We start from the raw sequence: 25,206 nt of genomic DNA, 5'->3' as shown, positions 1-25,206 counted from the left end.
TTTGACATCCTATCTGCAAGATTTCATAAATAATGCAGTAACTGCTAATATAATTCCAATGGACTCTTAGCATCGCTACGAGTGAGAAAGTCTCATCGCAGTCAACACCTTGAACTTGTCGGAAAACATCTTAACGACAAGTCGAGTTTTCTTAATGGTGACACTTACCATCATTGTTCGTCTTCCTTTTAAAATCCATCTGCACCCAACAGCCTTACGACCATCAAGTAGTTCTTCCAAAGTCTATACTTTGTTTTTATATATGGATCCTCTCTCGGATTTTATGGCCTCGAGCCATTCGTCGGAATCCGGGCCCACCATCACTTCACCATAGCTCGTAGGTTCATTGTTGTCTAGCAACATGACTTCCAAGACAGGATTATGTACCACTCTGAAGTAGTACGCATCCTTGTCGACCTACGAGGTTTTGTAGTGAATTGATCCGAAGTTTCATGATCACTATCATAAGCTTCCACTTCAATTGGTGTAGGTGCCACAGGAACAACTTCCTGTGCCCTGCTACACACTAGTTGAAGTCATGGTTCAATAACCTCATCAAGTCTCCACCATCCTCCCACTCAATTCTTTCGAGAGAAACTTTTCCTCGAGAAAGGACCTGTTTCTAGAAACAATCACTTTGCTTCCGGATCTAAAATAGGAGGTATACCCAACTGTTTTTGGGTATTCTATGAAGATGCATTTATCCGCTTTGGGTTCGAGCTTATCAGCCTGAAACTTTTCCACATAAGCGTCGTAGCCCCAAACTTTTAAGAAACGACAACTTAGGTTTCTCTAAACCATAGTTCATACGGTGTCGTCTCAACGGAATTGCGTGGTGCCCTATTTAAAGTGAATGCGGTCGTCTCTAATGCCTAACCCATAAACGATAGTGGTAATTCGATAAGAGACATCATGGTATGCACCATATCCAATAGGGTGCAGTTATGATGTTCGGACACACCATCACACTATGGTGTTCCAGGCGGTATTAATTGTGAAACACTTTCCACAATGTCTTAATTGTGTGCCAAACTCGTAACTCAGATATTCATCTCCATGATCATATCATAGACATTTTATCCTCTTGTCACGACGATCTTCAACTTCACTCTGAAATCACTTGAACCTTTCAATAATTCAGACTTGTGTTTCATCAAGTAAATACACTCAGCATCTACTCAAATCATCTGTGAAGTAAGAACATAACGATATCCACTGCATGCCTCAACACTCAATGGACTGCACACATCAAAATGTATTACTTCCAACAAGTTGCTTTCTTGTTCCATCTTACTGAAAACGAGGCCTTTCAGTCATCTTGCCCATGTGGTATGATTTGCATGTCTCAAGTGATTCAAAATCAAGTGAGTCCAAACGATCCATCTGCATGGAGTTTCTTCATGCATATATACCAATAGACATGGTTCGCATGTCTCAATCTTTTCAAAAACGAGTGAGTCCAAAGATCCATCTACATGGAGCTTCTTCATGCGTTCTATACCAATATGACTCAAATGGCAGTGCCACAAGTATGTGGTACTATCATTACTATTTTATATCTTTTGGCACGAACATGTGTATCACTACGATCGAGATTCAATAAACCATTTATTTTAGGTGCAAGACCATTGAAGGTATTATTCAAATAAAAAGAGTAACCATTATTCTTCTTAAATGAACATCATAATCCAATCATGTCTATGCTCAACGTAAACACCAAATAACAATTATTTAGGTTTAACACCAATCTCGATGGTAGAGGGAGCATGCGATGCTTGATCACATCAACCTTGGAAACACTTCCAACACATATCGTCATCTCACTTTTAGCTAGTCTCGTTTATTCCGCAGCTTTTATTTCGAGTTACTAACACTTAGCAACCGAACCGGTATCTAATACCCTGGTGCTACTAGGAGTACTAGTAAAGTACACATTAATATAATGTATATCCAATATACTTCTGTCGACCTTACCAGCCTTCTCATCCACGAAGTATCTAGGGCAGTTCTGCTTCAGTGACCGTTCCCCTCATCTCAGAAGCACTTAGTCTCGGGTTTGGGTTCAACCTTGGCTTTCTTCACTAGAGCTGCAACTGATTTGCCGTTTCATGAAGTATCCCTTGTTGCCCGTGCCCTTCTTGAAACTAGTGGTTTTACTAACCATCAACAATTGATGCTCCTACTTGATTTCTACTTTCGCAGTGTCAAACATCGCGAGTTGCTCAAGGATCATCATGTCTATCCCTGATATGTTATAGTTTATCACGAAGCTCTAATAGCTTGGTGTCAGTGACTATGGAGAACCATCACTATCTCATCTGGAAGATTAACTCCCACTCGATTCAAGCGATTGTAGTACTCAGACAATCTGAGCACATGCTCAACGATTGAGCTTTTCTCCCTTAGTTTGCAGGCTTAAGAAACTTGTCAGAGGTCTCATACCTCTTGACGTGGGCACTAGTCTGAAATCCCAATTTCAATCTTTGGAACATCTCATATGTTCTGCGACGTTTCAAAACCGTCTTTGGTGCCACAATTTTAAACCGTTAGCATCACACACGGAACTATCACGTAGTCATCAAAACGTGTATGTCAGATGTTTCGCAACATCTACAGACGACGCTCGAGGTTCAGCACACCGAGCGGTGCATTAAGGACATAAGCCTTCTGTGCAGCAATGAGGACAATCCTCAGTTTACGGACCCAGTCCGCATAATTGCTACTATCAACTTTCAACTAAATTTTCTCTAGGAACATATCTTAGTAGAACTAAAGCGTAAGCTACGACATAATTTGCAAAGACCTTTTGACTATGTTCATGATAATTAAGTTCATCTAATCAAATTATTTAATGAACTCCCACTCAGATAGACATCCCTCTAGTCATCTAAGTGATACATGATCCGTGTCAACTAGGCCGTGTCCGATCATCACGTGAGACGGACTAGTCATCATCGGTGAACATCTCCATGTTGATCGTATCTACTATACGACTCATGTTCGACCTTTCGGTCTCTTGTGTTCCGAGGCCATGTCTGTACATGCTAGGCTCGTCAAGTCAACCTAAGTGTTTCGCATGTGTAAATCTGGCTTACACCCGTTGTATGCGAACGTTAGAATATATCACACCCGATCATCACGTGGTGCTTCGAAACAACGAACCTTCGCAACGGTGCACAGTTAGGGGGAACACATCTCTTGAAATTTTAGTGAGGGATCATCTTATTTATGCTACCGTCGTTCTAAGCAAATAAGATGTAAACATGACAAACATCACATGCAAATCATAAAGTGACATGATATGGCCAATATCATCTTGCGCCTTTTGATCTCCATCTTCGAGGCGCGGCATGATCACCTTCGTCACCGGCATGACACCATGATCTCCATCATCGTGTCTTCATGAAGTTGTCTCGCCAACTATTACTTCTACTACTATGGCTAACGGTTAGCAATAAAGTAAAGTAATTACATGGCGTTTTTCATTGACACGCAGGTCACACAATAAATTAAGACAACTCCTATGGCTCCTGCCGGTTGTCATACTCATCGACATGCAAGTTATGATTCCTATTACAAGAACATGATCAATCTCATACATCACATATATATAATTCATCACATCCTTTTGGCCATATCACATCACATAGCATACCCTGCAAAAACAAGTTAGACGTCCTCTAATTGTTGTTGCATGTTTTACGTGGCTGCTATGGGTTTCTAGCAAGAACGTTTCTTACCTACACAAAAGCCACAACGGTGATATGCCAATTGCTATTTACCCTTCATAAGGACCCTCTTCATCGAATCCGATCCGACTAAAGTGGGAGAGACAGACACCCGCTAGCCACCTTATGCATCAAGTGCATGTCAGTCGGTGGAACCTGTCTCACGTAAGTGTACGTGTAAGGTCGGTCCGGGCCGCTTCATCCCACAATGCCGCCGAATCAAGATAAGACTAGTAACGGTAAGCAAATTGAACAAATCATCGCCCACAACTACTTTGTGTTCTACTCGTGCATAGAATCTACGCATAGACCTAGCTCATGATGCCACTGTTGGGGAACGTAGCAATAATTCAAAATTTTCCTACGTGTCACCAAGAACAATCTAGGAGATGCTAGCAACGAGAGAGAGGGAGTGCATCTTCATACCCTTGAAGATCGCTAAGCGGAAGCGTTACAAGAACGCGGTTGATGGAGTCGTACTCGCAGCGATTCAAATCGCGGAAGTTCCGATCTAGCGCCGAACGGACGGCGCCTCCGCGTTCAACACACGTACAGCCCGGGGACGTCTCCTCCTTCTTGATCCAGCAAGGGGAGAGGAGAAGTTGAGGGAGAACTCCAGCAGCATGACGGCGTGGTGGCAATGGAGCTCGTGGTTCTCCGGCAGAGCTTCGCTAAGCACTACGGAGGAGGAGGAGGTGTATGAGGAGGGAGGGCTGCGCCAGGGAAGAGGTGCGGCTGCCCTCCCACCCCTCCACTATATATAGGGGCAAGGGGAGAGGGGGAGGCGCCCTAGGGTTTCCCCTAGGGGGCGGCGGCCAAGCAGATTGGATCTCCCTAGGGAAAATCCTAGGGAGACTTGCCCCCCAAGCCAAGCAGGTGGAGGCTTGCCTCCCAAGCCAGGTGGAGGCGCCCCACCTCCCCAAGTAACGTCGGAAAGGGTGTGGGGGGCGCACCACCCCTTAGTGGGCTGGTTTTCCCCTTCCCCTTTGGCCCATGAGGCCCTCCAACACTTGCCGGGGCTCCCGAAACACCTTTCGGTCATGCTGGCCATAGCCTGGTACCCCCGGAACACTTCCGGACTCCAATACCCTTCGTCCAATATATCGATCTTCACCGCCGGACCATTCCGGAACTCTTCGTGATGTCCGGGATCTCATCTGGGACTCCGAACAACCTTCGGTAAACACATACTATTTCCCATAACAACTCTAGCGTCACCGAACCTTAAGTGTGTAGACCCTACGGGTTCGGGAACCATGCAGACATGACCGAGACACCTCTCCGGCCAATAACCAATAGCGGGATCTGGATACCCATATCGGCTCCCACATGTTCCACGATGATCTCATCGGATGAACCACGTGTCGGGGATTCAATCAATCCCGTATACAATTCCCTTTGTCTATCGGTATGTTACTTGCCCGAGATTCGATCCTCAGTATCCCAATACCTCGTTCAATCTCGTTACCGGCAAGTCTCTTTACTCGTTCCGTAACGCATGATCCCGTGGCTAACTCCTTAGTCACATTGAGCTCATTATGATGATGCATTATCGAGTGGGCCCAGAGATACCTCTCCGTCATACGGAGTGACAAATCCCAGTCTCGATTCGTGCCAACCCAACAGACACTTTCGGAGATACCTGTAGTGCACCTTTATAGCCACCCAGTTACGTTGTGACGTTTGGTACACCCAAAGCATTCCTACGGTATCCGGGAGTTGCACAATCTCATGGTCTAAGGAAACGATACTTGACATTAGAAAAGCTCTTAGCAAACGAACTACACGATCTTGTGCTATGCTTAGGATTGGGTCTTGTCCATCACATCATTCTCCTAATGATGTGATCCCGTTATCAATGACATCCAATGTCCATGGTCAGGAAACCATAACCATCTATTGATCAACGAGCTAGTCAACTAGAGGCTTACTAGGGACATGTTGTGCTCTATGTATTCACACATGTATTACGGTTTCCAGTTAATACAATTATAGCATGAACAATAGACAATTATCATGAACAAGGAAATACAATAATAACCATTTTATTATTGCCTCTAGGGCATATTTCCAACACCCATCGGGTATGGGCACGGGTTAAGTTTTGTACCCATGGGTACGGGTATGGGTAAAATTGTTTACCCATTAACTACACGGGTATGGGCATGATATTGCCCTACCCGCCCCATACCCTACCCATTGCCATCCTTAGGGAAGATATGGGCCATATGGGCCATAGGCGGGAGGCACACCAGGCCACAAAGGGGTGGCGCGCCCCCCACAGGGAAGGAGGCCGAATAGGACTAGGAGAGGAGGCCGAATAAAGTTTCTATGATCTGATCGCGGAGGCGAATATTTGTGTTACGAGTTTGGCCTTCATTTAAAACAATGTGGAATAGTTTCACAACTCACGCCACCTAAAACACCACAACGTAATGGTGTGTCCGAACGTCGTAACCATACTTTATTGGATATGATGCTATCTATGATGTCTCTTACCGATCTACCACTATCATTTTGGGGTTATGCATTAGAGACAGCTACATTCACGTTAAATCGGGCACCATCTAAATCCGTTGAGACAACACTGTATGAACTGTGGTTTGGCAAGAAACCTAAGCTGCCATTTTTTAAAGTTTGGGGTTGCGATGCTTATGTAAAAAAGCTTCAACCTGATAAGCTCGAACCCAAATCGGAGAAGTGCGTCTTCATAGGATACCCAAAAGAAACTGTTGTGTACACCTTCTATCACAGATCCGAAGGCAAGATCTTTGTTGCTAAGAATGGATCCTTTCTAGAGAAGGAGTTTCTCTCGAAAGAAGTGAGTGGGAGGAAAGTATAACTTGATGAGGTAGTTGTACCTTCTCTCGAATTGGAAAGTAGCTCATCATAGAAGACCGTTCCCGTGATGCCTACACCAACTAGTGAGGAAGCTAATGATAATGATCATGAAACTTCGGATCAAGTTACTACCAAACCTCGTAGGTCAACCAGAGCACGTTCCGCACCAGAGTGGTACGGTAATCCTGTTCTGGAAGTCATGTTACTAGACCATGACGAACCTACGAACTATGAGGAAGCGATGATGAACCTAGATTCCGTGAAATGGCTTGAGGCCATGAAATCTGAGATGGGATCCATCTATGAGAACAAAGTATGGACTTTGGTTGACTTGCCCGATGATCGGCAAGCCATAGAGAATAAACGGATCTTCAAGAAGAAGACTGACGCTGATGGTAATGTTACTGTGTACACAGCTCGACTTGTTGCGAAAGGTTTTCGACAAGTTCAAGGAGTTGACTACAATGAGACCTCACCCGTAGCGATGCTTAAGTCTGTCCGAATAATGTTAGCAATTGCCGCATTTTATGATTATGAAATCTGGCAAATGGACGTCAAAACTGCATACCTTAATGGATTTCTTAAAGAAGAGTTGTATATGATGCAACCAGAAGGTTTTGCCGATCCTAAAGGTGCTAACAAAGTGTGCAAGCTCCAGTGATCCATTTATGGACTGGTGCAAGCATCTCGGAGTTGGAATATACGCTTTGATGAGGTGATCAAAGCATATGGTTTTATACAGACTTTTGGAGAAGTCTGTATTTACAAGAAAGTGAGTGGGAGCTCTATAACATTTTTAATATTATATGTGGATGACATATTGTTGATTGGAAATGATATAGAATTTATAGATAGCATAAAAGGATACTTTAATAAGAGTTTTTCAATGAAAGACCTCGGTGAAGCTGCTTATATATTGAGCATCAAGATCATATAGAGATAGATCAAGACACTTAATTGGACTTTCACAAAGCACATTGTTGGGGAACGTAGCATGCAATTTCAAAAAAATTCCTACGATCACGCAAGATCTATCTAGAAGATGCATAGCAACGAGAGGGGGAGAGTGTGTCCATGTACCCTCGTAGACCAAAAGCGGAAGCGTTAGTTTAACGTGGTTGATGTAGTCGATCATCTTCACGATCCAACCGATCAAGTACCGAACGTACGGCACCTCCGAGTTCAGCACACGTTCAGCTCGATGACGTCCCTCGAACTCTTGATCCAGCAGAAGGTCGAGGGAGAGTTTCATTAGCACAACGGCGTGGTGACGGTGATGGTGATGTGATCCGCGCAGGGCTTCGCCTAAGCAGTACGACGCTATGACCGGAGAAGTAAACTATGGAGGGGGGCACCACACACGGCTAAGAGAACAGTTGGTGTGTCTCCAAGAGGTGCCCTGCCCGTATATAAAGGAGGGAGAGGAGGAGGCCGGCCACCAGGGGCGCGCCAAGGAGAGGGGAGTCCTACTAAGACTCCAGTCCTAGTAGGATTCGGCCCCCCTTTTTTTCGTTCTCATGGAGGGGGAAAGAGGGAAGGGAGAGGGAAGAGGAGAAGGAAAAGGGGGCGCGCCCCCTCCCCTAGTCCAATTCGAACTCCCTATGGGAGGGGGGCGCGGCCACCCCTTGTGGGCTGCCTCCCCTCTCCCCTATGGCCCATGTAGGCCCATTACTTCCCCGGGGGGTTCCGGTAACCCCTCGGTACTCCGAAAAATACTCGAACCACTCCGAAACCATTCCGGTGTCCGAATACCATCGTCCAATATATCAGTCTTTACCTCTCGGACATTTCGAGACTCCTCGTCATTCCGTGATCTCATCCGGGACTCCGAACACAGTTCGGTCACCAAAACACATAACTCATAATGCAAATCGTCATCGAACGGAACCTGGATGCTCATATTGGCTCCCACATATTCTACGAAGATCTTTATCAATCGAACCGTTATGACAACATACGTTATTCCCTTTGTCATTGGTATGTTACTTGCCCGAGATTCGATCGTCGGTATCTTCATACCTAGTTCAATCTCGTTACCGGCAAGTCTCTTTACTCGTTCCGTAATGCATCATCCCGCAACTAACTCATTAGTCACATTGCTTGCAAGGCTTATTATGATGTGCATTACCGAGAGGGCCCAGAGATACCTCTCCGATACTCGGAGTGACAAATCCTAATCTCAATCTATGCCAACCCAACAAAACACCTTCGGAGATACCTATAGAGCATCTTTATAATCATCCTTTTACGTTGTGACGTTTGATAGCACACAAGGTACTCCTCCGGTATTCGGGAGTTGCATAATCTCATAGTCAAAGGAATATGTATAAGTCATGAAGAAAGCAGTAGCAATAAAACTTAACGATCATTATGCTAAGCTAACGGATGGGTCTTGTCCATCACATCATTCTCCTAATGATGTGATCCCGTTCATCAAATGACAACACATGTCTATGGTCAGGAAACTTAATCATCTTTGATTAACGAGCTAGTCTAGTAGAGGCATACTAGGGACACTTTGTTTTGTCTATGTATTCACACATGTATCAAGTTTCCGGTTAATACAATTTTAGCATGAATAATAAACATTTATCATGATATAAGAAAATATAAAATAACAACTTTATTATTGCCTCTAGGGCATATTTCCTTCAGTCTCCCACTTGCACTAGAGTCAATAATCTAGATTTTACAATGTAATGATTCTAACACGAGTTAATTTGGATTTTGAAAAAAAAACACACGGCTGAATGCTACTTAAAAGTCAATTTGGATTTTGTCGCCATTTTCAACTCAATGCAAAATTGTCTCTTTACCAGTCCACCGGGAGGAGCCTTTGGGAGGCGAGTGGTCAGTAATGCTAAGATCAGCCTTCCCTCTCGTCTTCCAGTTGCCGCACAGGAAACCGCCCCCAATCCGCCCACCCCGCCCACCACCTGTTCGTCGCTATGCCTCCCCGGCCGCCGCCGTCCCGCCGCCGCCTCCTCCGCCACGGCCGCTTCCCCCGGCCTCTGCCTACGTGCACCTCCCCTTCTGCCGCAAGCGCTGCCACTACTGCGACTTCCCCATCGTGGCGCTCGGCTCCTCCGCCTCCTCCCCCGGCGGCCCGGGCGAGGGCGAGGATCCTCGGATCGCCGACTACGTGCGCCTCCTGCTCCGGGAGGTGGCCGCCACGCGTCCCGTCTCCGACGACGGCGTGCCGCTCGAGACCATCTTCTTCGGCGGCGGCACCCCGTCGCTGGTCCCGCCGAGGCTGGTGGCCGCGGTGCTCGACGCGCTGCGCGGCAGGTTCGGGCTGTCCGCGTGCCCGGAGGTGTCCATCGAGATGGACCCCGGCACGTTCGACGCGGCCAAGCTGCGGGAGCTGGTGGGCGTGGGCGTGAACCGGGTGTCGCTCGGCGTGCAGGCGTTCCAGGAGGAGCTGCTCCGGGCGTGCGGCCGCGCGCACGGCCTGCGGGAGGTGCACGAGGCCGTCGGGATCGTGACCGCCTGCGAGGGGCTCCAGAACTGGAGCATGGACCTCATCTCCTCCCTGCCCAACCAGACCCAGCAGATGTGGGAGGAGAGCTTGCGGTGCACCGTCGATGCCCGCCCCACGCATGTGTCTGTCTATGATCTGCAGATTGAGCAGGGCACCAAGTTTGGGCAAATGTGAGTTTTATTCTGTCCATACCTATGAGCTATGATCCCTATCTTGAAAACATTATCGCTCCTGACAAATATGTGTGTTGTTTGTGGTGGTTCTGTTCTATAGATAATAACGAATTGGAGAAAAACTAACACACTGCAACCATCATCGTCACACAGTTAGCTACAAGTGTTGTTTTGATTTGCACTTGTTTGTGTTTTAGAAGTTCAGTCTTCTCTTATTGGAAAGGGGCTACTTGTATTAACTAGGTTACAGAGCTGAGGTTACGATCCTGCAGTATCATAATCAACAGGCAAGCCGGGACTGCATCTTGTAGAACACCACCACACAACATCCTTTCTACAGTATCGAGCTAAACCATGCGCTACCCTGTTATCCTGCTTTTAGATTTTGAGAATTCTGTGACTCAGGAATTCAGGCAACACGAGACAAATCTCCTGAATGCCACCACTAATTGTGGACCAGCACAACATATGAGGGTCGATGGCATTAGCCACCGTCAGGCTGTTGCTGTCAATCAACATCGGCCTGATTAGTGTAGATCAGCGCCTTTTGGACACCTTATAGACATGCGATGCAATGGTTTCTGCTTCTCAGCATTAAGGCATCGTGGCACCATGCCCTAGGCGGACAGAATTACTTTTTCCTCTTTGATTCTGATCACCGCCGTCCAAGTTGCAGTATTAGTTTGGCGGTAAAACTGGTGTCCACATAATGACATAAACCATCTGACATCAGGTGGCATACAACTTATCTAGTAAGGAGTTGTCTCCTTGCGAGCTTGTCCGTGGATTACACTCTTGCCCTTTTCATCGTATTCATTTACATCATCTTTGATATCTTGCAAAGTGTTCCTATAGTTCAGTAAGAACTGAACCGACGCTCTGACTGTTGCCTCACTGTTCGCGAAGATTATGTCATTCCAGAGAAAGAAGTTCAGTCTTCTTATTGAACTCATGCTGCTGATAGTTGCAAGTTAAAAGGCTTAACTGGATTTGTGTTCGGGTGTATTACTCAACCAATTGCATTATACTACTACCTTATAAAGCCATGTTGTTCTCTAGCCTGCCATCCTATATCCAAGTTTCTAACAATTTGGTCACATATTAATTTTCAGTCACATTTTTGTATGAAAGATGAAATGAGCTCATCCTTAAATATGTGTCAGATTGATGCCTATCTCACTCTTTCCATATCAAATGTTGCAGCTATACGCCTGGTGTATTTCCTCTCCCAAATGAGACAGACTCTGCGAACTTCTACAAGATAGCTTCGAAGCGGCTTTCTGAAGCAGGATATCAACACTACGAGATCAGTAGCTACTGCAAGCCTGGTTACGAGTGCAAGCACAACGTAACATACTGGCAAAACAGGCCGTTCTATGCGTTTGGTCTTGGATCAGCAAGCTACATCAACGGTGTCAGGTTCTCTAGGCCCAGAGGAATGAGGAACTACGCGGATTGGGTTCAGAAGCTTGAAGACGGAACCTGGTGCCACGAGTCTAGCATCTCCGAGACAAAGGATATGGCGATGGACTCGGTGATGCTATCGCTGAGAACAGCCCGCGGGCTAGATCTGCACAGTTTCAGTAAATCTTTTGGAGAGGCTCTGACACGGTCATTGTGCGAGACGTTTAGGCCTTTTGTTGAGAGTGGACTGGTGATCGCCATGGACAAGGAGCGAGAGGCCCTGCAGTTCAATGAGTTCGAGTCAGATTTGGAAAGCGAGGGTGAGATGAGTGGGAGCAGGATGGCCTTCCTCCGTCTGAGTGACCCAGATGGATTTCTGCTGTCCAACGAGTTGATCTCGCTTGCCTTTGGGACTATTTCGCCATGACAACAGTAGCTGGCTTTTCGCATTGATAATTCCACATTCTTGTTTGTCAGATTTTATCTGACAAAATTGACACTTACTGATATACTCCCTCCGTTCCTAAATATAAGTCTTTTTAGACATTTCAAATGGACTACAACATACGGATGTATGTAGACATATTTTGGAGTGTAGATTCACTCATTTTGCTCCGTATGTAGTCACTTGTTGGAATATCTAGAAAGACTTATATTTGGGAACGGAGGGAGTACTAGACATTAGCTGATCACTGGGATCCATAGCATTTTTTTTAAAGGTTCAATTATTCAGCCAGCACCTATCAGTGCGTTTACGAGACACCTAGCTGGTGTTTCTGAATTTAAATTTAACTGGGCGCGTCTCCGTCAGTTGAGTTCACACATCCTGAGATGATGATGTGTACTACCTCCGGTTCTAAATATAAGTCTTTCTAGAGATCTCAATATGGACTACATACGGAGCAAATTGCGTGACTCTACACTCTAAACTACGTCTATATACATTTGTATGTAGTCTATATTGAAAAAACTTATATTTAGGAACGGAGGGAGTAGTTGTGCACTATACTACCTGCCGAGGGTTTTATTTTGGAGTAAAATGCACTGGCAGTCACTGAACTTGCGAAGAGGGCTCATTTTGGTCACTGTACTTAGAAATACGGCCAATATGGTCACCCAATACAACAAGACGTGTTTGTACGGTCACTGTTGCTTGTTATGTCATGCAGAGGCCTGTGCCAAGAGTGATTGCACAAGGACCTGTTCCAGAGTCAACATTCCTTTCTGCTGCTCAGTTATTGGTCAATCAAAACCAAGGGAGCACAAGCACCATTCAGCAAGGAGAGATGGCCAAGAACTTACTTGCATTAAAAAGCAGAGAGACAAAGAGTTAGAAGACAAGAAAAATGCTATACTTGCAGCAAGGAGAGAAGAACAGGAAAAGAAGGCTGAAGAAGCTGCCAGGAAGAGACATCTTCAAGAGGAGAAGAAAACAGCAGAGGCAGAGAGGAAGAGACAGGCAGCTGCTCTGAACAGAGAGAAGAGGAAAGAAGAAGCAGCAATAAAAAAGCAGGCTCAAGCAGAGACAAGGCAGATTCTTTTGGAGGTTAAGAAAACTATAGCTGCTGAGAACAAAGCAAAGAAGGAGGCTGAGAAGAAGGCTCAAAAAGAACAAGAAGCTGCCAAGAAGCTAGCAGAGAAAGAGGCTGCTGCAACAAAAAGAAGAGCAGATAAGAAAGCAGAGAAGGAGGCTACCGCAACACAAAGAAAGGAAGAAATGAGGCTGATATCTATTGCAATGGGTAAAAGCCAGGATGATTCACAGAACCAAGAAGATGGTCAGCCAAGGAAGGCCAGCAGAACATCCATGTTTGATATCTTTAGGTGATGAGACAGTGGACAGCCAGAACATCCATGTAGTATGCAAGCATCTTATTTTGCCCAATCCATGTAGTATGTAGGAAAATATTGCAATTGATCCATAATGATGTAGACACATGAGTATGGATCAATTGTTGCTCATTTTGTAACCAGTTCTACAAGATACTTCTTTGCCTACTTATGACTATGCTTAATGCCCTGGTTATAACATTGCCCAACATATGACAATGGTCACATTTGTCCTCTTCAACTTGCAGCAGTTGTATAGTTTTTTTTGCATGCAAAATGAACAGGAAAATGGTCTACAAGCATCATCAACTAGCTTTGCAATGCACACACACAAGACAAAAATGACAATGGTCAAATGTGCCCAAATTGACAGCATCATCAACTAGCTTTGCAATGCACACACACAAGGCAAATATAACATAAAAATGATATCTTCATAAGACAGCAGGATGATCCATTAACTTCATTTGCAGTACAACATTGTCACTTGCATTACATATTGCAAAAGCATGAGATGCAATGCAAAAGATTGACACTTGACACTAACAACACCACCACATAGTACCAGTTCATCTCCTAACAAACTAGGCATCATTCCTAACATAGTAACAGTGAAATAGCTACTGCAAACACTGCATCAACTACATATTGCATCACTCTTGCATCCACTCCATCACTTCTTCAGCACAGAAATAGCTACTAGCACTGCAACTACAATGAGTGCTGCCAACAGTGCCTTCATCATCACCAATATTTCATTGCCTAACCCTACGAGTGCTTCTGCTTGCTGATTGCTCATTTGACATGCAACTCTTCCATGATGTCCATCTTCAAAGCCTGGAAGATCAACTGCACCTACACCTGCACCTCCACCTGCATATCTTCGATTCCTTGCTCGAATCAGCTCTTCCCTCTTATCCTCTGCAGCTCCTAATGCATCTACGGCTTCATTGCCAACGAGAAACTGATTATCCACCAAATATGCAACGTATTCCAACTCCCAATGCCAGAAATGGTCCTGAAGATCAAAAGAAAAGAACAAACGCCAGAAATCACCATTACAAGTTCCCAAAATTCGACCAAAATGAAGAACTAGGGATGCACTCCACTTACACCAACAGGGCACCTGTAGAAGACCCAGCCCTCGTGCTTCTCCGTGTTCGACAGATAGAACTTCACACGAGTGCGGCAAGAAGGGCACCTGATGAGCGGCACCACCACCGAACGACCGCCAACCGATGACCTGACCGAGCTTGTCGACATGGCGGAGTGAAGCAACGGGCGGTGGCACGCGGCAGGGAGAGGCCGCCGGCAAGCAGCACGGAAGAGGGCGGCGGCAACAACAGGGAGAGGGCGGCGGCGTCGGCGGCAGAGTGGGGAATTTGGGAGAGGGCAGCGGCGTCGCCAGCAGAGTGGGGATTTAGGGATTCCACTACAGAGTGGGGTATTTCAGGGGGGTGGATGGATAATTACATGCGCCGGCGTAATTTACAGAAATAACCCTGAGCGTGCCGACGTGGACGGCACTGACTGGTCAAACAGAGCGGCGACGGGTGGCATACGAGCAACAGTGACCGTACAAACACGTCTTGTCGTATTGGGTGACCATATTGGCCGTATTTCTAAGTACAGTGACCAAAGTGAGCGCTCTTCGCAAGTTCAGTGACTGCCAGTGCATTTTACTCTTTATTTTGGCAAGGCTTTGTTATTGACGTAGACATTGTTTAATGGGCGCGGAATTTGAACACTGAACTTGGACTACCGCAGCCACACCGATCGAGTTTCAGTTCACAAAGATGGCAAAACTTAGACCGATCTCAGTAGCAACTTGGTTAGCCTGACCAAAATGGGGCCTCCTCGGACAAGTTACAGGTTCCTCCCTCGACAATGATCACTGCAGCCGTACTATTCCCACCTTCCATTGGTCCCGCCGAAGCTTCAAATGAATCCGTTTCAGCAATGACCCTGTGACAGCCTTCCGTGGTACTAGCAGTTGCATAACTGCAAAATCGCTGAACTTGGGTGGCCTGAAAACGAATTGAAATGATGTGCTCTGTCTGGAGCCGTACCCTGTGCTCGCAGTGGAAGAACAAAGATGCTGGTCGTCGTGTCCCACGACCGGGACCTGCTCAACACCGCCTGCAACGGTGTCATACATTTGCACGACGAGAACCTCCACCTCTGCTGTGGCAACCTCCATGATTTTGAGAGCGGGTACAAGCAGAGCAGGAAGGACGCGAACAGAAAGGCCGAGGTGTACGAGTAGCAAATTCAAGCAGCGAGGAGAAACTGGAGGATGGCTGCTCAGGACAAGGTGAAAAGCCAAGCGCTGTGTAAGAGCATCTACAGCCACCTACTGCTAAACCGGTACCTCATACGTCCACGGACGTGACGGTTACGTCAACGGATAATGGTCGACCACACATCAAATCTCTGTTCCGTGGACTCTCAATTAGCAAACCCCGAATCCATATTACACACACATCATAAACTTTCGATACATCCGGACATCCGGCTACTACATCAATACAATGCCATCCGACTACCAAAATTTGGCATGGTATACATACATACTGTTATGGGCAAAGATCATCCACGCTTGCTCTTGCCGGCGCCCTTGACGTCTTTGTCGCGGAAGTAGCGACCAAAGATGCTATATGGATCAAACCGGATCTCCTCCTCGCCAGAGCTGTACGCCCCATCATTGTCCTCCTTCTCCTCGGGGGGGGGGGGGATCCGGTCATGGCACGGACCACTCTGGCTTTGCTCTCGGGCGACGGCGCGCGTGTTCCTCCTCTGCCGCTTGTGGAGGATGCTGGCACAGATGGTTTCCTCTTCCGCGGTAGCGCGCGCCTCCTCCCATATGGGACGACGCCCCAGCCGATGGATCAGGAGTGGTCCGAGTCAGATCTACTACGCGCCATGCCGGAAAAGGCCGAAGATCACCAGACGGGAGCTTGGGGGCGAAGCGAAGCAGAGTGTAGTGGCTAGGGTCTGGTCCGGGAAGAGGATGGGAAGGAATATTTGTGGGGTCGGGGTGGGCCAGTGTGGGCCTGATCTGACGTGGCCGACACGCCCGGGCCTCCCTATAATGGCCGCAGATTTGGGCTAGATATGAGGGTTGCCGGTCAGCCCTGGCGTCTGAGGCCGGTATGAGGCATCCGTCCGGGTCAAGTATTTTTTGACCAGTCAGTTACTAGGCTCTCCACCCGGGCATTTAGGGGGGAGAGTTTGGGGCGCCCGGCTGTAGATGCTCTAAGGATAGCAAAGAAGCTGCCAAGAGCAAGTGGAAGGCAAAGAACACGACGGAGGATGCACCAGTGTGGACGAGGCTTAGTGAGAGAAATGGACACGGACGAGGGAATCCTCTACTGAGAATCGATTTGGGTTGCTCAAATTTGAGGAGGGAGGGTCACTTCTCTCAAAAAATTTAGGAGTTAGACCAGTTCAGGGTTCGGTTAGAAAGGCTTTAAATCCTCAAAGAGAATCTTTTGAGGAGTTAAAGCCTTTTAGTGTTTTTGTTAGAGATGCTCTTAGAAGGTCCATGTCATGACCGCTTTGATATGGATGTCACGTCCTCATGTACTCCTGCTGGATGAGCTGGCGAATCACTTGGGCATGCAGAGTATCAGTGCCTTGGAAGGATCTCTGGATGAGTTTCAAATAGGTGTGGTCTTGGTTAGCCACGTTGTGTTACTCTGCATGAAGGATGGCATTTGTGTCAAAATATGATTGCACATTTCAGCATTACAAGGATGAAGGATGTCGATGAGTAACATTGTGTCGTTGCTAGTTAGCTGCGCATTGCCTACTCTTCATATAGTACATCACAATATTCATATGGTAGAGATAAGTTGTGCTTGTTACTCTACAAGAAATCCAATCATAGGTTTCTTTTGCTTAATTTTTTCCTTAATTGCCCCTCTTCGAGACATATTCATAGTTGCTTTTGCTGTTAAGTCACTAGTGAAACACTACTAAGAAACACCACTAAGAGTTTTGTTAACTTAGAAATGCCACTAAGGCCCTGTTTGTTTGGGGTGCAACGTTGAAAAATCCAGCCCTGGACTTGCTATGTTGGCAAAGTTGTTGTGCTGAGGAAGCTACTGTAGTGAAAGTTAGTTGTTTGGCAATGCAGATGTGGAAATGACTATGAGCTGGTGAAAATGCTCTGCTTCAGGAGGAGGGGCGAAAGGGAAGTGACGGTGTCCTAGATTAGGGGGTCTAACCTAGCCGGCCCACGCTCCTCGGATTGGGCCGGCGGGCCCTCATTCTCCTCAAGATGGACACCGAAGGCCGCACGCTGGGGAGAAGATTGAGACCACATCTACCAAAGACTTGTCGTATACTCCAAGACTTCTCTCACCACCTCTACGCTAGACACCCTACCTGGCGTGTATATAAGACAAGGGGTTTAGCCCATAGAGGGGCCATCAAGGCAATCTCATTCACATAGCCCTAGAGTTAGAACACATCTCACAATCTCGAGGTAGATCAAGTATGTACTTGATACATCTAGATCAATATAAACAAAGAGCAGGACATCGGGTTTTACCTCCATCAAAAGGGACCGAACCTAGGTAAACATCATCTCCTTGTTCCCGTTACCATCTGTTCGAGGTCCACAGCTTGGGAGCCCCTACCCAGAGGTTCACCGGTTTTTACACCGACAGGAAGATATGTCGTCGATGTGGTCGCATTTATGACATAATTATGACCAAACGCCAAGGACAGGGGTGTTGGGGAACGAAGTAATTTCAAAAACTTTCCTACGATCACGCAAGATCTATCTAGGAGAAGCATAGCAACGAGCAGGGAGAGTGTGTCCACGTACCCTCATAGACCGAAAGCGGAAGCGTTTAGTAACGCGGTTGATGTAGTCGAACGTCTTCTCGATCCAACCGATCCAAGTACCGAACGTACGACACCTCCGCGTTCAGCACACGTTCAGCTTGATGACGTCCCTCGAACTCTTGATCCAGTTGAGGACGAGGGAGAGTTCCGTCAGCACGACGACGTGGTGATGGTGATGATGAAGTTACCGGCGCAGGGCTTCGCCTAAGCACTACGACGATATGACCGAGGTGTGTAACTGTGGAGGGGCCCACCGCACACAGCTAAGAGAAACTTTGATGTGTCTTTGGGGTGCCCCCACCCCCGTATATAAAGGAGGGAGGAGGAGGAGGCCGGCCTAGGAGGGGCGCGCCTATAGGGGGAGTCCAACTAGGATTCCCAATCCTAGTTGGAGTCCCCTTCCTTTTTCCAAGAGGTGGAGAGAGGGAAGGAGGAGGAGAGAGAGAAGGAAAGAGGGGGGCGCCGCCCCCTCCTAGTCCAATTCGGACCAGCCCATGGGGGGGGGGCGCTGCCTCCTCTTGTGGCACTTCTCTCCTTTTCACTAAAGCCCAATAAGGCCCAATACTTGTTGGGGATCGTTGCAGAAATTAAAAAAATCCTACGCATCACCAAGATCAATCTATGGAGAGACTAGCAACGAGAGAGAGGGGAGTGCATCTTCATACCCTTGAAGATCGCGATGCGGAAGCGTTACAAGAACGCGGATGAAGGAGTCGTACTCGTAGCGATTCAGATCACGGTTGATTCCGATCTAAGCGCCGAACAACGGCGCCTCCGCGTTCAACACACGTGCAGCCCGGTGACGTCTCCCACGCCTTGATCCAGCAAGGAGAGAGGGACAGGATGGGGAAGACAACTCTAGCAGCAGCACAACGGTGTGGTGGTGTTGGAGCAGCGTGGTACTCCGGCAGGGCTTCGCCAAGCACTGCGGAAGGAGGAGGAGGTGTTGGAGAGGGGGAGGGCTGCGCCTTGGATGTGGTGCGGCTGCCCTCCCTCCACCCCTCTATTTATAGGGCGAAGGGGAAAGGGGGCCGGCCCCTCTAGATGAGATCTAGAGGGGGGGCGGCGGCCAAGGGGAGGGGGCTTGCCCCCAAGCCAAGGGGGCGCCCCCTTTAGGGTTCCCACCAACCCTAGGCGCATGGGCCCTAGGGGGGATGGCGCCCAGCCCACTTAGGGGCTGGTTCCCTTCCACATACAGCCCATAGGGCCCTCCGGGGCAGGTGGACCCCCGGAACCCCTTCGGTGGTCCCGGTACAACACCGGCAAACCCCCGAATACTTCCGGTGATCGTATGATGACTTCCCATATATAAATCTTCACCTCCGGACTATTCCGGAACTCCTCGTGACATCCGGGATCTTATCCGGGACTCCGAACAACATTCGGTAACCACGTACAAACTTTCCCTATAACCCTAGCGTCATCGAACCTTAAGTGTGTAGACCCTACGGGTTCGGGAGGCATGTAGACATGACCGAGACATCTCTCCGGCCAATAACCAACAGCGGGATCTGGATACCCATGTTGGCTCCCACATGTTCCACGATGATCTCATCGGATGAACCACGATGTCGTGGATTCAATCAATCCCGTATACAATTCCCTTTGTCTACCGGTATGATACTTGCCCGAGATTTGATCGTCGGTATTCCTATACCTTGTTCAATCTCGTTACCGGCAAGTCTCTTTACTCGTCCGTAACACATCATCCCGTGATCAAATCCTTGATCACATTGAGCTCATTATGATGATGTCCTACCAAGTGGGCCCAGAGATACCTCTCCGTCACATGGAGTAACAAATCCCAGTCTCGATTCGTGCCAACCCAACAGACACTTTCGGAGATACCCGTAGTGCACCTTTATAGCCACCCAGTTACGTTGTGACGTTTGGCACACCCAAAGCATTCCTACGGTATCCGGGAGTTGCACAATCTCATGGTATAAGGAAATGATACTTGACATTAGAAAAGCTTTAAGCAGACGAACTACACGATCTTGTGCTATGCTTAGGATTGGGTCTTGTCCATCACATCATTCTCCTAATGATGTGATCCCGTTATCAATGACATCCAATGTCCATGGTCAGGAAATCGTCACCATCTATTGATCAACGAGCTAGTCAACTAGAGGCTCACTAGGGACATGTTATGGTCTATGTATTCACACATGTATTACGATTTCCGGATAACACAATTATAGCATGAACAATAGACAATTATCATGAACAAGGAAATATAACAATAACCATTTTATTATTGCCTCTAGGGCATATTTCCAACAATACTTCCCCCGGTGAATTCCCGTAACTCCCGAGTTCTCCGAAAAATACCCGAATCACTCGGAACTATTCCGATGTCCGAATATAGCCTTCCAATATATGAATCTTTACCTGTCGACCATTTCGAGACTCCTCGTCATGTCCGTGGTCTCATCCAGGACTCCGAACAAACTTCGGTCATCAAATCACATAACTCATAATACAAATCGTCATCGAACGTTAAGCGTGCGGACCGTACGGGTTCGAGAACTATGTAGACATGACCGAGACACATCTCCGGTCAATAACCAATATCGGAACCTGGATGCTCATATTGGCTCCTACATATTCTACGAAGATCTTTATCGGTCAAACCGCATAACAACATACGTTGTTCCCTTTGTCATCGGTATGTTACTTGCCCGAGATTCGATCGTCGGTATCCTCATACCTAGTTCAATCTCGTTACCGGCAAGTCTCTTTACTCGTTCCGTAATGCATCATCCCGCAACTAACTCATTAGTCACATTGCTTGCAAGGCTTATAGTGATGTGCATTATCGAGAGGGCCCAGAGATACCTCTCTGACACACGGAGTGACAAATCGTAATCTCGATCTATGCTAACTCAACAAACACCTTCGGAGACACCTATAGAGCATCTTTATAATCACCCAGTTACGTTGTGACGTTTGATAGCACACAAGGTGTTCCTCCGGTATTCGGGAGTTGTATAATATCATAGTCAGAGGAACATGTATAAGTCATGAAGAAAGCAATAGCAATAAAAATAAACAATCATAAAGCTAAGCTAACGGATGGGTCTTGTCCATCACATCATTCTCTAATGATATCCCGTTCATCAAATGACAACACATGTCTATGGTCAGGAAACATAACCATCTTTGATAAACAAGCTAGTCAAGTAGAGGCATACTAGGGACACTCTGTTTGTCTATGTATTCACACATGTACTAAGTTTCTGGTTAATACAATTCTAGAATGAATAATAAACATTTATCATGATATAAGGAAATAAAATAATAACTTTATTATTGCTTCTAGGGCATATTTCCTTCAGTCTCCCACTTGCACTAGAGTCAATAATCTAGTTCACATCGCCATGTGATTTAACACCAATAGTTCACATCACCATGTGATTAACACCCATAGTTCACATCGCCATGTGACCAACACTCAAAGGGTTTACTAGAGTCAATAATCTAGTTCACATTGCTATGTGATTAACACCCAGGAGCATTAAGGTGTGATCATGTTTTGCTTGTGAGATAAATTTTAGTCTACGGGTCTGCAACATTCAGATCCGTATGTATTTTGCAAATTTCTATGTCTACAATGCTCTGCACGGAGCTACTCTAGCTAATTGCTACCACTTTCAATATGTATCTAGATCGAGACTCAGAGTCATCCAGATCGGTGTCAAAGCTTGCATCGACGTAACTCTTTACGACGAACTCTTTATCACCTCCATAACTGAGAAATATATCCTTGTTCCACTAAGGATAATTTTGACCGCTGTCCAGTGATCTACTCCTGGATCACTATTGTACCCTCTTACCAAACTCATGGTGAGTTGCACAATAGGTCTGGTACACAACATAGCATACTTTATAGAACCTATGACTGAGGCATAGGAAATGACTTTTCATTCTCTTTCTATTTTCTGCCGTGGTCGGGTTTTGAGTCTTTACTCAACTTCACACCTTTCAACACAGGCAAGAACTCCTTCTTTGACTGTTCCATTTTGAACTACTTCAAAATCTTGTCAAGGTATGTACTCATTGAAAAAACTTATCAAGCGTCTTGATCTATCTCTATAGATCTTGATGCTCAATATGTAAGCAGCTTTCACCGAGGTCTTTCTTTGAAAAACTCCTTTCAAACACTCCTTTATGCTTTCCTGATAATTCTACATCATTTCCGATCAATAATATGTCATTCACATATACTTATCAGAAAGGTTGTAGTGCTCCCACTCACTTTCTTGTAAATACAGGCTTCACCATAAGTCTTTATAAACCATATGCTTTGATCATCTTAGCAAAGCATATATTCTAACTCCGAGATGCTTGCACCAGTCCATAGATGGATCGCTGGAGCTTGCACACTTTGTTAGCACCTTTAGGATTGAGAAAACCTTCTGGTTGCATCATATACAACTCTTCTTAAATAAATCCATTAAGGAATGCAGTTTTGACATCCATTTTCCAGATTTCATAAATGCGGCAATTGCTAACATGATTCGGACAGACTTTAAGCATCGATACGAGTGAGAAAATCTCATCGTAGTCAACACCTTGAACTTGTCGAAAACCTTTTGCGACAATTCGAGCTTTGTAGATAGTAACACTGCTATCAGCGTCCGCCTTGCTCTTGAAAATCCATTTATTCTCAATGGCTCGCCGATCCTCGGGCAAGTCAATCAAAGTCCATACTTTGTTTTCATACATGGATCCCATCTCAGATTTCATGGCCTCAAGCCATTTCGCGGAATCTGGGCTCATCATCGCTTCCTCATAGTTCGTAGGTTCGTCATGGTCTAGTAACATGACTTCCAGAATTGGATTACCGTACCACTCTGATGCGGAATGTACTCTGGTTGACCTACGAGGTTCGGGAGTAACTTGATCCGAAGTTTCATGATCATCATCATTAACTTCCTCACTAATTGGTGTAGGTATCACTGGAACTGATTTTTGTGATGAACTACTCTCCAATTCGGCAGAAGGTACAATTACCTCATCAAGTTCTACTTTCCTCCTACTCACTGCTTTCGAGAGAAATTCCTTCTGTAGAAAGAATCCATTCTTAGCAACGAAAATCTTTCCTTTGGATCTGTGATAGAAGGTGTACCCAACAGTCTCCTTTGGGTATCCTATGAAGATGCATTTCTCCGATTTGGGTTCGAGCTTATCAGGTTGAAGTTTTTTCACATAAGCATCGCAGCCCCAAACTTTAAGAAACGACAACTTGGGTTTCTTGCCAAACCATAGTTCATATGGTGTTGTCTCAACGGATTTAGATGGTGCCCTATTTAAAGTGAATGCAGCTGTCTCTAATGCATAACCCCAAAACGATAGTGGTGAATCGGTAAGAGACATCATAAGTCGCACCATATATAATAAAGTACGGTTACGACGTTCGGACACACCATTACGCTGTGGTGTTCCAGGTAGCGTGAGTTTGTGAAACTATTCCACATTAAATGAAGGCCAAACTCGTATCTCAAATATTCGCCTCCGCGATCAGATCGTAAAAACTTTATTTTCTTGTTACGATGATTCTCCACTTCACTCTGAAATTCTTTGAACTTTTCAAATGTTTCAGACTTGTGTTTCATTAAGTAGATATGGTCAAATCATCTGTGAAGGTCAGAAAATAAGGATACCCGCCACGAGCCTCTACACTCATTGGACCGCATACATCGAAAATGTATTATTTCCAATAAGTCAGTGGCTCGCTCCATTGTTTCGGAGAACGGAGTTTTAGTCATCTTGCCCATGAGGCATGGTTCGCAAGCATCAAATGATTCATAATCAAGTGATTCCAAAAGTCCATCTGCATGGAGTTTCTTCATGCGCTTTACACCAATATGACCTAAACAGTAGTGCCACAAATAAGTTGCACTATCATTATTAACCTTGCATCATTTGGCTTCAATATTATGAATATGTGTATCACTACGATCGAGATTCAATAAACCATTTATATTAAGTGTATGACCATAGAATGTTTTATTCATGTAAACATAACAACAATTATTCTTTGACTTAAATGAATAACTGTATTGCAATAAACATGATCCAATCATATTCATGGTCAACGCAAACACCAAATAACATTTATTTTAGGTTCAACACTAATCCCGAAAGTAAAAGGAGTATGCGATGGTGATCTTATAAAGCTTGGAATCATTTCCAATACACATCGTCACCTCGTCCTTAACTAGTCTCTGTTTATCTTACAACTCCTGTTTTCGTGTTACTACTCTTAGCAACTGAACCAGTATCAAATACCGAGGGGTTGCTATGAACACTAGTAAAGTACACATCAATAACATGTATATCAAATATAGCTTTGTTCACTTTGCCATCCATCTTATCCACCAAGTATCTAGGGTAGTTCCACTTCCAGTGGCCATTTCCTTTGCAGTAGAAGCACTTAGTTTCAGGCTTGGGTTTAGCTTTGGGTTTCTTCATGGGAGTGGAAACTTGCTTGCCATTCTTCTTGAAGTTCCCTTTCTTTTCCTTTGCCCTTTTACTTGAAACTAGTGGTTTTGTCAACCATCAACACTTGATGCTTTTTCTTGATTTCTACCTTCGCCGATTTCAGCATCGCGACGAGCTCGGGAATCGTTTTCGTCATCCCTTGCATATTATAGTTCACCATGAAGTTCTAGTAGCTTGGTGATAGTGACTAGAGAACACTATCAATTACTACATTATCTGGAATATTAACTCCCACTTGATTCAAGCGATTGTAGTACCGAGACAATTTGAGCACATGCTCACTGGTTGAGCTATTCTCCTCCATCTTGTAGGCAAAGTATTTGTCAGAGGTCTCATACCTCTCGACTCGGGCATGAGTCTGAAATACCAATTTCAGCTCTTGGAACAT

At 45.9% G+C, this 25,206-nt stretch overlaps 1 protein-coding gene across 1 annotated transcript; it reads left to right on the top strand.

The window, feature by feature from the left end:
• The first annotated feature begins 9,399 nt into the window (after window positions 1–9,399).
• LOC109761597 (uncharacterized) lies at window positions 9,400–12,160 on the top strand. Its single transcript, XM_020320411.4, has 2 exons — window positions 9,400–10,220; window positions 11,427–12,160. The coding sequence occupies exons 1-2, from the start codon at window positions 9,427–9,429 to the stop codon at window positions 12,052–12,054; spliced, it is 1,422 nt and encodes a 473-aa protein (XP_020176000.1). The 5' UTR covers window positions 9,400–9,426; the 3' UTR covers window positions 12,055–12,160.
• The last annotated feature ends 13,046 nt before the right edge of the window (window positions 12,161–25,206 follow it).

The sequence above is a fragment of the Aegilops tauschii genome, chromosome 1 (genome assembly GCF_002575655.3).
Source record: "Aegilops tauschii subsp. strangulata cultivar AL8/78 chromosome 1, Aet v6.0, whole genome shotgun sequence".
NCBI classification, from domain to species: Eukaryota; Viridiplantae; Streptophyta; class Magnoliopsida; order Poales; family Poaceae; genus Aegilops; species Aegilops tauschii.
The sequence above is the reverse complement of the archived record's forward strand: the minus strand, read 5'-3'. Positions and strand labels throughout refer to the sequence as shown.

What these genes read in the sequence shown, in the direction of transcription:
- LOC109761597 (XM_020320411.4), top strand. Translation starts at nt 9,427, where the DNA reads ATGCTAAGATCAGCCTTCCCTCTCGTCTTCCAGTTGCCGCACAGGAAA. An exon ending in GGCACCAAGTTTGGGCAAAT is followed by an intron (nt 10,221 to 11,426) that starts GTGAGTTTTATT and finishes CAAATGTTGCAG; the next exon opens with CTATACGCCTGGTGTATTTC.